General features: G+C 41.5%; 1 protein-coding gene across 1 annotated transcript in view; it reads right to left on the bottom strand.

The window, feature by feature from the left end:
* Positions 1-8,181, bottom strand: part of ANAPC11 (anaphase promoting complex subunit 11) — a 29,651-nt gene extending 21,470 nt beyond the window's left edge. Inside the window, exon 1 of the mRNA XM_044068207.1 lies at positions 8,059-8,181. Coding sequence (XP_043924142.1) covers positions 8,059-8,167 — 109 coding nt within the window. The 5' untranslated portion in view covers positions 8,168-8,181. The remainder of the gene's footprint in view (positions 1-8,058) is intronic.
* Positions 8,182-15,052: the final 6,871 nt, after the last annotated feature.

Below are 15,052 nucleotides of genomic sequence, written 5' to 3'. Positions count from 1 at the left end.
CCAAAGCATGATACTGCCACCAACATGCTTCACCATGGGGATGGTGTTCTTTCGGTGATGCAAAGTATTGTTTTTTGTGCCAAACATACCTTTTGGAATTGTGCCCAAAAAAGTTCCACCTTGGTCTCATCAGCCCACAGCACATTTTCCCACATGCTTTTGGGAGACGATGTATTGTTTTGCAAATTTTAGCTGGGCCTGGATGTTTTTCTGTGTAAGAAAAGGCTTCCGTCTTGCAACCCTACCCCATAGTCCAGACACATGGAGAATACAGGAGATTGTTGTCACATGTAGTACACAACCAGTTCTTGCCAGAAATTCCTACAGCTCCTTCAGTGTTGCTGTAGGTCTCTTGCCAGCATCCCTGACTTGTTTTCGTCTTTTCATCAATTTTGGAGGGACGTCCTGTTCTTTGCAACGTCACTGTTGTCCCATATTTTCTCCACTTTTTGATGACTGTCTTCACTGTGTTCCATGGTATATCCAATGCTGTGGACATTTTTTGTACCCTTCTCCTGACTGATACCTTTCAACAATGAGATCCCTTTGATGCTTTGTAAGCTCTCTGTGAACCATGGCTTTTACTGTAGCAGGCAAGTGAGCAAATGTCAGGAAAGTCCTACTAGGACAGTTGAAGTTTATTTGGGGCTAATCAGAGTCTCTGATTGCAGGTGTGTACCCAAGAAGAATGAATACTGTAATTAAACCCAAAGGTGTTTCAACAAAGTATTAGTTTAAGGGTGTGCACACTTACGTAACCAGCATATTGTATGTTTTTATTTTTTATATTGTATGTTTTTATTTTTTATATTTCTCCCCTAACAGATTTGCTTGTTTTTCAATTGAATTGCACAGGTTATAGGTCACATTAAAGGTGAGAAAAGTTTTGAAATGATTTATTGTGCTCTCATTTTTTTATATCACAAAAACCTGGCATTTTAAAAGGAGTGTGTACAGTTTTCATAGCCACTGTACATGTGCAAACAATAAAGCCTGAAAGGTTGGCATTATAGAAACAACACATCACCCAAGGGTATGTGAGAGAAAAGGACGTATCTGGAATGTTTATTTACCCATAACAAACACCCTGCAAGCATTACTGTGCTTAAAATGGCCTCTGTGTGGGGTTTTTTTTGGCTGATTTTTAAAATCAGTTTTATTTTAAAGGATTTGTTTTCTTCTTGGAGCATTTTAAGAAAAGGTAATTTCTTTGTTTATTTATAATGAAATAATCCACATACTGTACTTTTAAAACTGACTATATGATAGAAAATATTTACAAATGAGTGCAGATCTCCATGAGTGTATATGTATTTGTTGGTTTAAATGGGTTAGTGATGAGGCAGTTTTTGAAATTCCCAATGCCAGAAAAAATTGCTGAAAGCCACTTTCAGTACATCTGAACTTACTAACTACATAGTCACACAATGGAGAAAAGGGCAAACTCCAGGTTTGCTGAAAACAAGTCAGGGAAAAAAAATTGCTGTTCCAATTAAAAAAAACACACAACACAAGCACACCAAAAAAACAGAAATACACACACACAAACACTTAAAATCCTACATCTAACCCTACACTAAACTGTACATACACTACTAACTGTCCACTTACCTTAACCCAAACCCTAAGGTCCGTCACTATCGCACACCCACCTCACCCGCGCCCTAACTCACCTAACCCACGCCCTAGCCCTAATGCCCACACAATCGCACACTTACCTAAACCCGACCCGCAACTTCCCACCACAGTCATGATAATCACGAAGCCACAGAAACGGCCCACCAAATTCTTTCCCTGGATAAGAATACAGCGTTCTGCGGCTTCGCGATAATCAGTGTTCGAACATCACAGTTCAAACATCCGATGTTCAATAGTCAGCTGTTTTGATGGACTGATATAGACCCTTTGGTTTTAACCAGGTTTCACTAAGTAGGAGAATATCTGAGTTTTGAAGGGTGACCCATGCATGAAACTCAGACTTTGTTGCACATGCTTTGAATGTGAAGGCTGAAGAATCTTAGCGTTGATGGCTTAAAGCAGGTGGAATAGTGGATGCACTTATGGCATTTGAAGTTTTGCTGCAGGTGGATAAGTTTGAAGTTCCTTGTAGACAGACAGGATGGCCCAGGGTTGGGGTGAATGTCCCCACATGCCTGGAGTTTTGATTTGAATAGATGGTAAAGCCTTCTTAGATAAAGTCCTAACTTAAAGTAGTGGTCTGTTTGGCATGTTATTTTTTATAGCATTCTGGAATTTATTTCTACAGAAGCAAACAGTATAGATTCATAGATTAGTACTAAGCTAACTGCCCTTGAGCCATTTTAAGCCTAGCCAATTATCCCTTGAGAGACTCAAACCCTGCACCTTGTGTTTGTAAGGCAATCACCTTAACCATTAGGCCACCCTCACAACCCCTTGCCTTTATGGTATATCTATATCTATCTTTCTATGCACACACAAACATACATGCACAAATGCTATACGATGGAATAAAGTACATTCTGGGGACTGCAATTTATGCTGGTGATTATTCAAGAGTTGAGGTTAGAGAATTATATGGTACTACTGTTGGTTTGATACTGTAAGTATGGATGGTAAGAAGTTAGATGGTAAGACGTTATATGGAAAAGTATCAATATTTTTTGACAAACATGGATATAGGCTTGCAGAATAACAAGAGAATTATCGCAGTATGAGATGTGACGGTCTATGAGCAGTGGGGCAAAATGGGGCAAAATATAGAAGACTATCAGCTAGAGGTGTTAAGGTAAGACTTAGTTGCAGCAAGGGTTGAGGCCAAGGTATAGGTCTTGGAGAACTTTGTGGACTTAGGGATTAGGGGAGTGGTTGTTGACAAAGGATGGAGGTATAGAGGCAAGTACAGATTGGTTGGCAGTATTTGTGGATTAAGGTAGTTGACAGAATTCGTTCGTGAAGGAGTGACTGGAGCTGATGGTATTAGGGTCTGTGGCGAGGATGTGAGAGACGAATAGTTACAGAAGATCGCTGGAGTGTCTAGGAGATGTCTAGAGATGACTGGGTAGAAGTAGTGGTCTATATATATAAGGAAGAGGATGAGTGGGAATTGGGGGAAGGGTAGGGGAACATAGCAAGGTTACCCATTTTCTGAGAGAAAATGTTTTCCTTCTAAAATAATCAGGTGTGTATGGATCAAAATGGGGAATACCAACTCCAAGAAAGATTTCAGAGAGATTCTGAATGAGCAAGAGAAACCGAGTTTAGATACATTTCTAAGGCAGGGGACTTACTGAATTAATCACTACAGCAATGCTTGGAGTATGTTACTGATGCACCTTCTTCTTACTTGTAAGAGAAAGCACAAATACTTGATTAAAAATTAACTTATTTATCCAGGTAAATGTTTATATTGGCCATATGTCATTTCAAAAATTACAGTGGAATTAAAGAGCTAAGAGGGTCCCATGATAACAGTGGTTTATACACAGAATACAAATGCAAGGACCACTGGTTAGTCACAGTTCTCTTTTTCCCCAAATGGCAATCTGGCATAAAAATTCTAGTCCACAATTAGCTTGCTTTTAGATAATTTTCATGTCAAAAGGTCCATGCCTTTTTTTAAACAATTAATATCATCACCCTCAGCACTCTTTAATAATTTACTATCATCGCCACATAAAACTTTCCACTTCTAAGCCTTTCCTTCTCCATCTTTAAAATCACAATTTTATACTTCCTTTTGTAAATTTTCCCCATTTTGGCAACTTTTATAAAAAGGTCTGACATTTGTTAAACTTCCTTCACTGTCATAATTGCATTCAACGTACATGTTCCAAATGAATGACTCCCCAGGTCAATGGGAAAAATGCCATCCACTGGGCAAACATTAGGCACATCTCACTGGCTTTTTTCTGTGTTTCATTAATTCGGGGATCAGGATTCACAGCAATAAACTAACCTTGTTCTCCCAGGAGTTGCTACTCCTACACCTGATACTTTCTTTCAACATTACTTACTAATATAGCAATACCAGACCAGTCGTTTTTTTTCTATACTCCATAGCATTTCCCTGCCCGCCCCTCCATTTTGAAACTACAACCCTTTGTTCTGTATTCAGACATCCTAAATTTAATAGACAATATATTGCTTCACATTTCAGTACCATTCATAAATTATAAAACACCTTACTTCATTGTTTATACTATTTGCATAGATAAGAAAAATGCAGAGAAAGGAAACTGCAAGTATTTCAGTACTGACTTCCTCTGCCATTTTCTATACCTTACTCTATCTTCTATAGAAAATGTATTTGGTCACTTCCCTTTCCTCTTTACCATCTTCATTTTCTGTTATTACTTCACAACAATCTTCCACTGAAATGCTATTCCCACTTTGTTTTGTTAACTTGCTTAATATTTCAATTTTAAAATAATTTACCTTCTGAAAAAAAATTCTCCCATCTTCTGACATTATTTCATTTTCAAAACAATACGAAATCCACTTCATTACATTCTCCCACTTTCAAGCATTTCGTACATTTTAGCTAACAATTTTTTTTACAGTATGTCATCCTCACATTGATTACATTTTACCACAGACACGAATACGTCACTTCCACAAAAAAAAAAAAAAAAAAAAAACATTTTCAACTGTCTGGCATATCTTTATCCCTTTCCCCATCCATTCAAATCACACAAGGAATATGCGGGAGTTTATTTCCAAAATGTTCAGTGATTCTCCCAATTCCCATGCCCCAGTCAATAAACTTCCATCATCCTTTTTCCTTGCAACAGTCATCAATGCTTGAACATAATCCTTTGAAAAATACGTTGTCAGTTTCAGTTACTCCATCAGTTCTAAAATGCACAGTCACAAATTTCTTATTTTGCACATTTCAGGAAGTAAATACAAGTTTGTTCCAATGGAAAACATTTTTTTGCCCACCAAAAACAAAAATATTTCCAACAACTGGAAAAATTCAAAAGTTAAATCATAAAAAAACTTTGTGCCCAGGAAAATTAATGAACCTATTTCCAGAACTGTAAAACCGGAGGATTCTGCAGTTTTATACCAAAGTATATTTTTATACAAATATATATTTCCCCCTTACCAAGGGTCTTTTGTGCTGCTTACAACTGCTCCATCATTTTTTTTTCATTTTCAGCTGTCACTGCATTGCACATCTTCTGAGCAGACCAACTGCCTGCAGCATTCACTGTAAGCATTCCTGGTGGCATTACATGCTCAGTTTTCCCTTATTACGCTTCCATCCTCTTTTCTGGTCACAAACTCATCCTAAAAGGAACAGCTTTTTGCTTCCAAGTTCCTTCCAACACAGAATCACCTTTTTATAACTTCCCGTAAGATATAGTACAGTCACCTGAAGGCTCATCTTTGTTCCCTAAGGTAATCAAAATTGTGTCATCCAAACTTACTTCACGCAACACATAGCTACTGTCTTAGCCAGCCATAACCATACTGCATTTCTGTTCTGTGTACCATTTCCTTCTGTATACCACAAGTCAAGATCGTGCCATCATACTCTGCCATCTTGTTCTTCCTTCCAGCAGCTCTATCACCAACTAGCAAAAAAGAAATGGGGAATTTCCCATGTCCTGGCTAAATTTCCCCTACCCTGTATGAATACCACCCAATGTCTCCCCTTAAATTAAGGGATATGCTTAGTGACAACCCACCAGCTCAACAAAAGATAAATTAAAATAAGCATCTGATAAATGCAGACTTCTGCCCTTTGAATTCTAGATAAAGAATTAGGATCTCATTTTTTAATCTGGAACATCTGCTGGCAAGAAATAAATCACAGAAACAATTACTTGTTTGGTTAATGAGGGGTTGTTTATGGGCAAGTCAGAAACTCAAGGCATCAAATTACAGTGACCTTAAGAACAATACTCAACACCATCCAAAACCCAGGATAACTATGATTTATCTTCTTTCTCTGCTCTCAAAGCTTCTTGAGTTTGCTATCGACTAAAGTAAATTGCAGCCCATATCATTCCATGAATTTTACAGTGAAGAGCATCAGCTTCCAGAAGGGTCACATGGTCTAGTGGTAAGGCACCGAACTCCAAAGAACAGGAATGTGTGTCTGTGACTTTTGGGCCTAAACTATTCTTTGGGTTGGGGGTGTTTACCTGACATACACAAGATACAAGGGTTGATTCTCACCTTGGGAAAATTGGCTAGGCTTAAAATGCCCCACAAAGGCAGCTAACCAAGTACTTACCTATGAACCAATGTACCCTAGACTCTCGTCATCAGTACCATCAACTTGGCCAAGAACTGCAGTTACACTCATACCTGAAAAGGCTTCCGATTCAGACTGCTGTTCCCTCCTGCTGAATTATCTAATACTGCAGTCTTAATAAAAGCTCCCTTTTGGGTTGATCTTGGCATAAAAATTGAAAGAATTCTCTTCCCACCCTGCCCATCTCTCTAGAGGAATACACCCCCTAAACTTGTACGGGCCGGCCCTTCTGCACTTTTCTGTGTTCATAAACACCATACCTTTGACAGCTCATCCCTTTGTCAAAGCTTTTCTGTAGCAAGTACCATTACAATCCTATTGACTGATGACCGACTTACAGCAAATTAATAAATGATTTCTATAAATTGTCAGTTCTGTAAAGCCAAGGCAGTGCTGCATGGGTTGCCAGCTAACCTCTAATCTATGACTGCAGAGCACCACTTCATCTGGCTCCTACTGCCATGAAATTGGTCAACCGATTAAGAACTTAGACCTGCAACTCATCAGCCCATATGCATGACAAAGAGGGGATGAACCTGTCCACTTATTAGTGCATCTGATTTAATGGGATTAATATCAACAGATCGACAAATACTTTCACTAAATTTCATTGCAGCAAAATTATTTTGGCAAAATTATCTGCAAACTTAAAAACAAATTGCTATTTGCAGGGAGTAAGCCCCTTTGCACCCCCAAATCTGCGGTTATGCAACAGTGGAGGAAAGGGAATTCTCTATTACTGCTGGAAATTATTTCAGTGAACTATTTTACTGAAATGGGATTCAGTGAAAGTGGTATTAACAGAATTAAGCATTCCCATTTAATGCTTCTCAACTACTGTCTACCAAAGGAAGAATGGTCCTGGATGAAGGTGTGCTAACTTCTCTCACAAAAAAAACACCCTGTAAATTAGGACCTACGCAACAGACTAATAAAGCCTCCAACTTAGAGACATTCCTGAACAAAATATGCAAGCCTGCTACTATTCAATGACAGCTTGAGGGGCATCACTGTACATTCCCAGCACAAACATGGGTCACTGTTTCTAGCAAGTGGATGAAAATCAATAGTCTAATACCGTACCATTAAACTACAAAACCCGAGAAAATTGCTCCTCCTTAACTTGCCCTCTCTTCTCTCAGAAGCATCCTCATACCCCTCACTTCTTGCAGTCTCCATTTTATCTATACATTTATCCCCTGAATAAGGGAATCGGCTCTAAACTTTGGAATTCCCTCCCCAGCAACATCTAGTTGTTTCAATGTAATATGAACCCCCCCCCCCACCCCAACTTTCATCCAGACACCAAGGACAGAAGAGAAGTGCTTCATCAGCATCACTTGAAGTTGTAAGCCTTTTAAGCATTTCACAGAATGTTACCACAACGTATGGGAAAATCAAAGCCCTGATAACAGTAAATATCCTGCACAGTGACAATGTTCTCACTGTTACAGAATGTGATGCAACAAAAATGCTTTTCATGTTACAGAATATGACAATGTGTTTTTATTCTATAATTAGACTGTACTAGTTTGATTCCTTGGGTTACGACTGAACAGGCTATATGACAGACAGGTTCATCCATCTATTAAAAGGTTAAGTGATTTGCTCAAGGTCAGGTGTATTCACCTTTTACATTAAAATCCCTTCCCAATGTAGTATCCCTTTTCACTGAATCATCACCAAATATAATGGCATCATCCAGATGTCAAGGAGGCAATGCCCTAATCATTCCCCTCACTACCATATACAAAGTTCTGGTCTTATGCAAGGGTGGACCATCTGATATTTTATAAGCTTAGTGTACTCACAGTCAGGACAGCAGCTGTTGAAAGCCATTCTGCAGATACCACAGTTCTCATCATTTGCCATCCACTGCCATGTGGCAACTCCACGCCAGCACTGTATCTTCACCTTCATGATTCACTAGTGAAACCTGCAAGAAGTGGAGCACAAGAAGCAGAATACATCATTAAACTTGAACAAGTGACAATGCAATTATCCCACCATTTCTGGTGTGTGTATGCCTAGCAAACTTTAGTGGCATTATGGAAAAATAGGTTGTCTCATGATTATCCTTCACAAAATGCATATTAAAATGATGTTATGTACTTACCATAACTTTCCATGTATGTTGCCCATCTTGACCTTTATTCTCACTGATTGGTCAGAACCGATGTGTCAGATCAGTCTTGGCCTTTTCAAAAGCTCAAGGTCTTCAGCAAGCTTGTAGGCATCCTTCCCTACCCATAATGCAGTTCCCCAACTTCCTCAAATCTTGTTTGCCCACCCAGAAAACATAAGTCGAGCAAAAACGTCTCTTATATGAAATAATACACACAGTAACCATATTTATCAGTGGGCCAAAGGCAGTATTTCTGAGGCTATAGACATTCATGAATCCAATATCTACTCTGTCGCCAAGGAGTTCTGAAAGGGGGCATGGTGGGTGGGTTGTGAGAATAAAGGTCAAGATGGACAACACACATTTAACGTTATGGTAAGTACACAACGTCTGTGTGTGTTGTCAATCTCGCCTTTATTCTCACTGATGGGACCACATCCCAAGCAACCTGACTCTTGGGTGGCTCATGGGAGAATACTCCTCAGAACCACGGAAACAAAACAGGCTCTACACCTGGAGGCCAAATCCAATTTTTTAATGAGCAATAAAGGTATGAGGTTTTGCCCATGTAGCTGCAGCACAGATATTGTCCCAGGGTAACCTTGCTTGGAAAGCTTCAGATGTAGCTACCGACCTGGTGGAGTGTGCTTTCACAGGAAAGGGAAGAGGCCTGTTTTAGAGTTGTGAGCCATCTAGATAGGGTAACCTTTGAGACTGGTTGACCTTTTCTAATTTCAGAAAAGGATATAAATAGTTGATCTGATTTACTAAATCCTGAAGTTCTGTGCAAGTAAAAGCGTAACTGTTTATGTACATCCAGAAGATGCAAAGAGTATTTACCTTTGTTCTGGTAATTTGGGAAGACTGGAAGCTTAATAGAGTGACTTAGGTTACTTTCCAACACAACCTTTGGAAAAAAGTACTCATGCACAGAAAAACTCTGTCCTTTTGAAAAAAAACAGGTATGGGGGCTTATTAGATATAGCTTGCAACTCAAACTCTTCTGGCTGAGGTAATAGCGCAGTAAAAGGAGTGTTTTCCAAGACAGAAACTTTAGATCACATGAGCCTGTAGGTTCAAAGGGGGAAAAGTGATGCTTGTTGATATGAAATTCAGATCCCAGGGAGGATTTGGGGTTTTGTATGTGGGATTAATCATCATTGTTCCCTTCAAAAAAGCTTTACAGAGTCTGTACAACATAAGTCGTAGAACCATTTTCCCCCTGTGAAAATTTAAAATTGCTGCCAGCTGGATTCCAATAGTAGAAACAGCATCAGCACCCTCATGAAAAAGTTTCGCTAGGATTTCCTGTATAGAGTGTATTGGCGCAGAAAAAGTATCTATCTAATTTTCACTCATCCATAATACAAACCTATTCCAATTACTCTTGTATAATATTAGTGTAGAAATTTTACAGGAAGACAACAACATATGCAATCAAGGGAAGTTGGGCAGCCAAGCTGTCAGTCTGAGGTTGTGTAGACTGGGATGCCCCATCCCCGAAGTATGCGTCAGAAAATCTGGAGCTTGGTCCAGAAAGTACAGTTTTGTACCTACCATAAATGTAGATGTCCGATAGGCATGCATCTGCAGTCCTTACAAATGGGTTGTCCTGTCGTCAGGCAGCCCTTCGGTCGTCCGGATTCCAAAGTCTGGGTCTGGCCTCGGCTGGTGTCGCACTTCACCCGACGTCATAGCTGCAGTTATTCGGGTATAAAGGCATCAGCCGACGCCATTTTCCTCAGTGTTTCTTGCCCCAGATGCCAGGTGCCCTCTAGGAAGGCTAAATTTGGATAAATGCAAATGGTTCCAAATAGAGAGCAAACAAAAATAAGCATGTATGTACATATATACAAACAAATACACCATAATAGATTCCCCCAGCTAGCTACAAGATGGGCAAATACCCTAGGAGTACCAAAGAGGGGAAGGAGGGTGGGTAATCCTGACTGCAGATGCATGCCTATCGGACATCTACATTTATGGTAGGTACAAAACTGTACTATGTCCTTCAAGGATGCATCTGCAGTCCTTACAAATGGGTAGAATACCATAGCCAAACTGGGGGAGGAGGAGAAATAAGATTATGGTGTAGTTAAGATCCCTTGCAAAACAGCAGTGGCAATACCTGCTCGGGATCTGGAATATAAAGGTAGATTATAATGCTTGGCAAATGTATGCACGGAGCTCCAAGTAGCAGCCTCTAAAATGTCTTTGGTAGCCACTCCTCGAAGAAAAGCTGTGGTAGTGGCTGTAGCCCTTGTAGAGTGAGGCCTGATGTTTTCTGGAGTTTTCTTTCCATGGTAGGAGTAACAAAATCGAATGCAATTTCCTATCTACTTGGAGACCGTCTGTTTTGAAATTGTTTTTCCTTCCATTCCTGTCGCATATGCTACCAGTAGCTGGTCAGTTTTTCTATTGCCCTTGGTCCTGTCCAGGTAGTAGCGTAATTGTCTATGTACATCCAAGGTATGCAACAGTCTTTCTCCCCTGTTCTGTGGGTTGGGGAAGAATGTAGGTAGGTGGATAGCCTGATTTAAAGATACTCTGGAAACCACCTTTGGCATAAACGTAGGATTTGTTCTCATGGACACTCTATCTTGATGGAAGATCAGGAAGGGCTGTACTGCCATTAATGCCTGTAGCTCAGATACCCTTCTTGCTGAAGTGATTGCAAGCAGGAAAGCAGTTTTCCATGATAAGTATTGTAATTCTGCTGTTGCTGCTGGTTCGAAAGGAGGGAGTGTTAACTTTTCTAGCACAAAGTTAAAGTCCCATGCTGGCAATGGTGGCTTCCTGGGTGGTTTTACATTTTTAATTCCTCTCAGAAACTGCCTGAGTAGAGGATGTGAGAAGACTGGAGGATCCAAGTTGTATTCTGCTGAAATAGCTGATGCATGAATCTTAATGGAAGAATAGGACAGGCCGTTGTGGAAGAGCTCTGCCAAGTATTCCAGGATGTTGGCTATGTTTACCAGTGACACATTTTCTCCTTTTGCAGTACTCCAAATGTGATATCTTTTCCATTTTGCTGAATATTTTTTTCTTGTTGAGGGTCTGCGAGCCTCCAAGATAATGTCTTTGACCCTTTGGGATAAATTTGGGTTTTTTGGTCTTATGTAATGTTCCAGGCAGCCAGCTGCAGTGTTTTCAGGTTTGGATGCAGGGTGTTGTAGTTGTTCTGTGTCAACAGCAAGGGAACTAGGGGTAGAGGCCATATTTGTTCCAGAGACATGCTCCTCAGTAATGGATACCAATGTTGTCTTGGCCAGTCTGGAGCTATCAGGATGATCCTTGGACGGTCCTCTTTGATCTTCAATAGCACCTTATGCATCAAAGGAAGTGGTGGGAATGCATATACTGTCAGGTTTTTCCAACTGAAGGATAGGGAGTCCACTCTCCAAGCAAGTGGGTGGTACGTCCTTGTGCAGAATTTCTTCAGTTGGTGATTGCGTGGGGGATGCAAATAAGTCTATTTCTGGTAGCCCCCATTTTCTTGTAATGGTTTTGAAGATGTCCGGATGCAGCATCCATTCGTGGGCATCCATGGTAGTTCTGCTTAGTATGTCTGCTAGAATGTTTTCTTTTCCTGGTACAAAAATTGCTTGTAACTGAATGTTGTAGCTCAGGGCCACATTCCAGAGGTCCATTGCCATCCGACATAGAGGGTATGAATGTGTGCCTCCTTGTTTGTTGATGTACCACATAACTGTGGTGTTGTCCGTCCTTATTAACAGTTGACCTTGTCGAAGAAATGGTCTGAATGTCTGGATTGCCAGTTTTACTGCCAGCATTTCCTTTTGATTTATGTGTAGGTGCAGCTGGTCTTGAGTCCATAAGCCTTGTATGCACTTGTCCAGCATGTGGGCCCCCCAACCGAGGTCTGAGGCGTCCGTTGTGATGGTTTGGCTGGGTTGAGTGTTGTGGAAGGGCAGTCCTTTGTTTGATTGACAGGCCTGAGCCCACCATTGGAATTCTTGCTTCAGGCATGGGATTATTGGAATTTGGGTTTCTAGGCTGTGCTTGTGCTGAGACCATAAATTCCTTAGGTACCACTGTAACTTTCTCATATGTAGTCTGGCATGTGGGACCAAAATTATGCAGGATGCCATGAAACCCAAGGCTTGCAGGACTTTTCTTGCTGTTAGCCGGTTCTGCTTTGTTAATGCCAAGAAATAGAGAGGGAGTTGCTCCTGTTTTTCTACTGTTAGGAATGCCATTTGTTTTGATGTGTCCAGCTCTGCACCCAAAAAGGTTATCCTTTGGGATGGTATCAGCCTTGACTTTTTTGTATTGACTGTGTATCCCAGGGCTTGCAGTAGATAAATGACCCTTTTCAAGTCTTCTGCTAGCTTGTTTTTGTTGTCCGCTTGTAACAGGCAGTCGTCCAGTTAAGGGTAGATTTGGATTCCCTGAAGCCTGCAATGAGCAATTACTGATGCCAGGCATTTCGTGAACACTCTGGGCGCAGTAGATAAGCCAAAGGGCAATGCTGAGAATTGATAATGCTCTGATCCTGCAAGAAATCTGAGGTATCTTCTGCAATTTGGTCGTATGGGGACGTGCAGGTATGCCTCCTTGAGATCTAGAGTTACCAGCCAACACTCCTTGCCCAACATGGGAAGAAGCTGCTGTAAGGTCAGCATTTTGAATTTTGGGACAATGATGTATGTGTTTAAAGCGGACAGGTCGAGAATAGGTCTCCATTGGTTTTCTTTTCGTGGTACCAGGAAGAGCCTGGAGTAAAATCCTTGGCCTTGCTCGATAGATGGTACTTTTTCTACAGCTCTCATCCTTAGTAAGTGAGTTATTTGTTTTAGAGCTTCTGTCTTTTGATTTGGAGGTAAGTTTGGAATTCCTCTCTTCCTTGGTAGAGTATGGAAATGAAACCTGTAACCTTGGTCTATTGTCTGCAAAATCCACTTGTCTCCTGTGATGTAATGCCAGTTTACTGAAAATAAGGCTAGCTTTCCGCCTAAGGGTGCTTCTAGTTGTTCCCTGGTAGGCAGTGCCAGAGCCAAGTCACTGTGATTGTCCTGTAGTAGTGGTGGTGGCTGTGTCTGTGGCTGTACCTCGTTGGTTGTTAGCCTGCCACTGACGTCCCCTGTAGGCACCTCTGGATTGACCTCTGCCTCTTGATCGCCTATTCCTGCCTCTCTGAGCTCTGGAGGTGTCTGGAAAGGACCAATTCTTGGAGGGCCAATTCCTGCTAAACCTTGGAGGTTCGACCTGTAAGAAACCTTTGACTGTCTGGACAGATTTTGCTTTCTCTTCCATCTTCTTCAGCACCTGTTGTGCAGGAGAGCCAAACAAGTTGATCTTGTCCATGGGAGCATCTAGTAGCTTTGATTTGACATGATCAGGTAAGGCCTGCTCTTTTAACCATGCATGTCTTCTGATCACTGTGCCAGTCATGGCTGATCTAAAGGAAGCCTCCAGTGCATCATAGCCGCATTTTAAGGAAGGATTACTGACCTGCTGAATGTTATGTACCATTTCCTGAACAGATTTTTTGTCTAATGGTTCATCTGAGGACAGCTTTTTAGTTAATTGGTCTAACATAAATTCCTGATACTGGATCATGTGGAATTGACAGTTCAAGGCCCTAGCTGAAAATGTAGCAGAAGTGTAAACTTTTTTACCCCATCTCTCCAAGGCCCTGGATTTCCTTTCAGAGGGGAGGGGGTTCTTGGTAGAGGTAGCTGCTACAGCCTTGGGTCCCTGGGATATAGTTTCGGGATCTGCAAAAGGGGCCTTATACAAATGATAATGAGTGTCCGGAACCCTGTAGTACCTATCGGGCTTAGCAGGGGCCGGAGGAAGAGAGTCAGGAGCAGTACAAGCATCATTAAAAGCATCATCCACAACAGTAAGTACTGGAGGAATGGCTAAAGGCCTATGCTGTGGCAAATACAAAAAGGTTCTAAGCCTTTTCCTAGAGTCTGAAAAATCCTGGCCCTGCCATTGAAATTGTTCCCTCATAGCATGCAAGGTTTCACCAAAAGAAAATTCCTCAGGCGGAGAGGCAGAAGGAATGGACTCTTCTGCATCAGAGTCCTCATAAGGAGAGAAAGGGGCCTCTGGAGGGTCAGTATTATCTGATTCATCAGAGGAGCCATCTGAAGAGACTGGCTCAGGGGGCTCTACTCTAGTCCTCTTCTCTGGAGGTGGGTGAGAGGCCCTGTCTTGGTGTGGTTGAGATCCCCGGATCAAAGAAATGAGATCCTCTGCAAGACTAAGCATTGGAGAACTAGAACTGGGCCTGCGAGAGGGGGTCTTAGCAGGCACAGTTTTGGAAGTTTTTGCTGCTTTAGCCCTGGCAAAGGCCTTAATCGACATGGATGCTGGAGGCCTAGCAGCTCCACGTGCAGGGGTAGAAATATCCAAAGGGATAGTGTCTGATAAATCCTGAGAACCTGCAGGAGCAGGTGGGATTTCCGTAGCAGATTCAGCCAAACTGGAAGAGGCCTCGGTAAGTGGCAAGCTTTCGGCCGAAGGAAGAACCATGGACTCTGTTTCAGCCGAAACCGAGACACTCGTGGTTGGCTTAACCGCGGTTTCGGCCGAAACCGCGGACCGCGAGTGTCGGTCCTTTTCTTTGCGTTTTTTAGAAATTTGCGTAGTCAGAGGATCCGACGGCATAATATAGGCAAAATCGGGGCCGAAAAACTCTTCAACAA

This window comes from Protopterus annectens, chromosome 4.part0 (genome assembly GCF_019279795.1).
Source record: "Protopterus annectens isolate FY-2018-M chromosome 4.part0, PAN1.0, whole genome shotgun sequence".
In the NCBI taxonomy this organism is placed as follows: Eukaryota; Metazoa; Chordata; order Ceratodontiformes; family Protopteridae; genus Protopterus; species Protopterus annectens.
The sequence above is the reverse complement of the archived record's forward strand: the minus strand, read 5'-3'. Positions and strand labels throughout refer to the sequence as shown.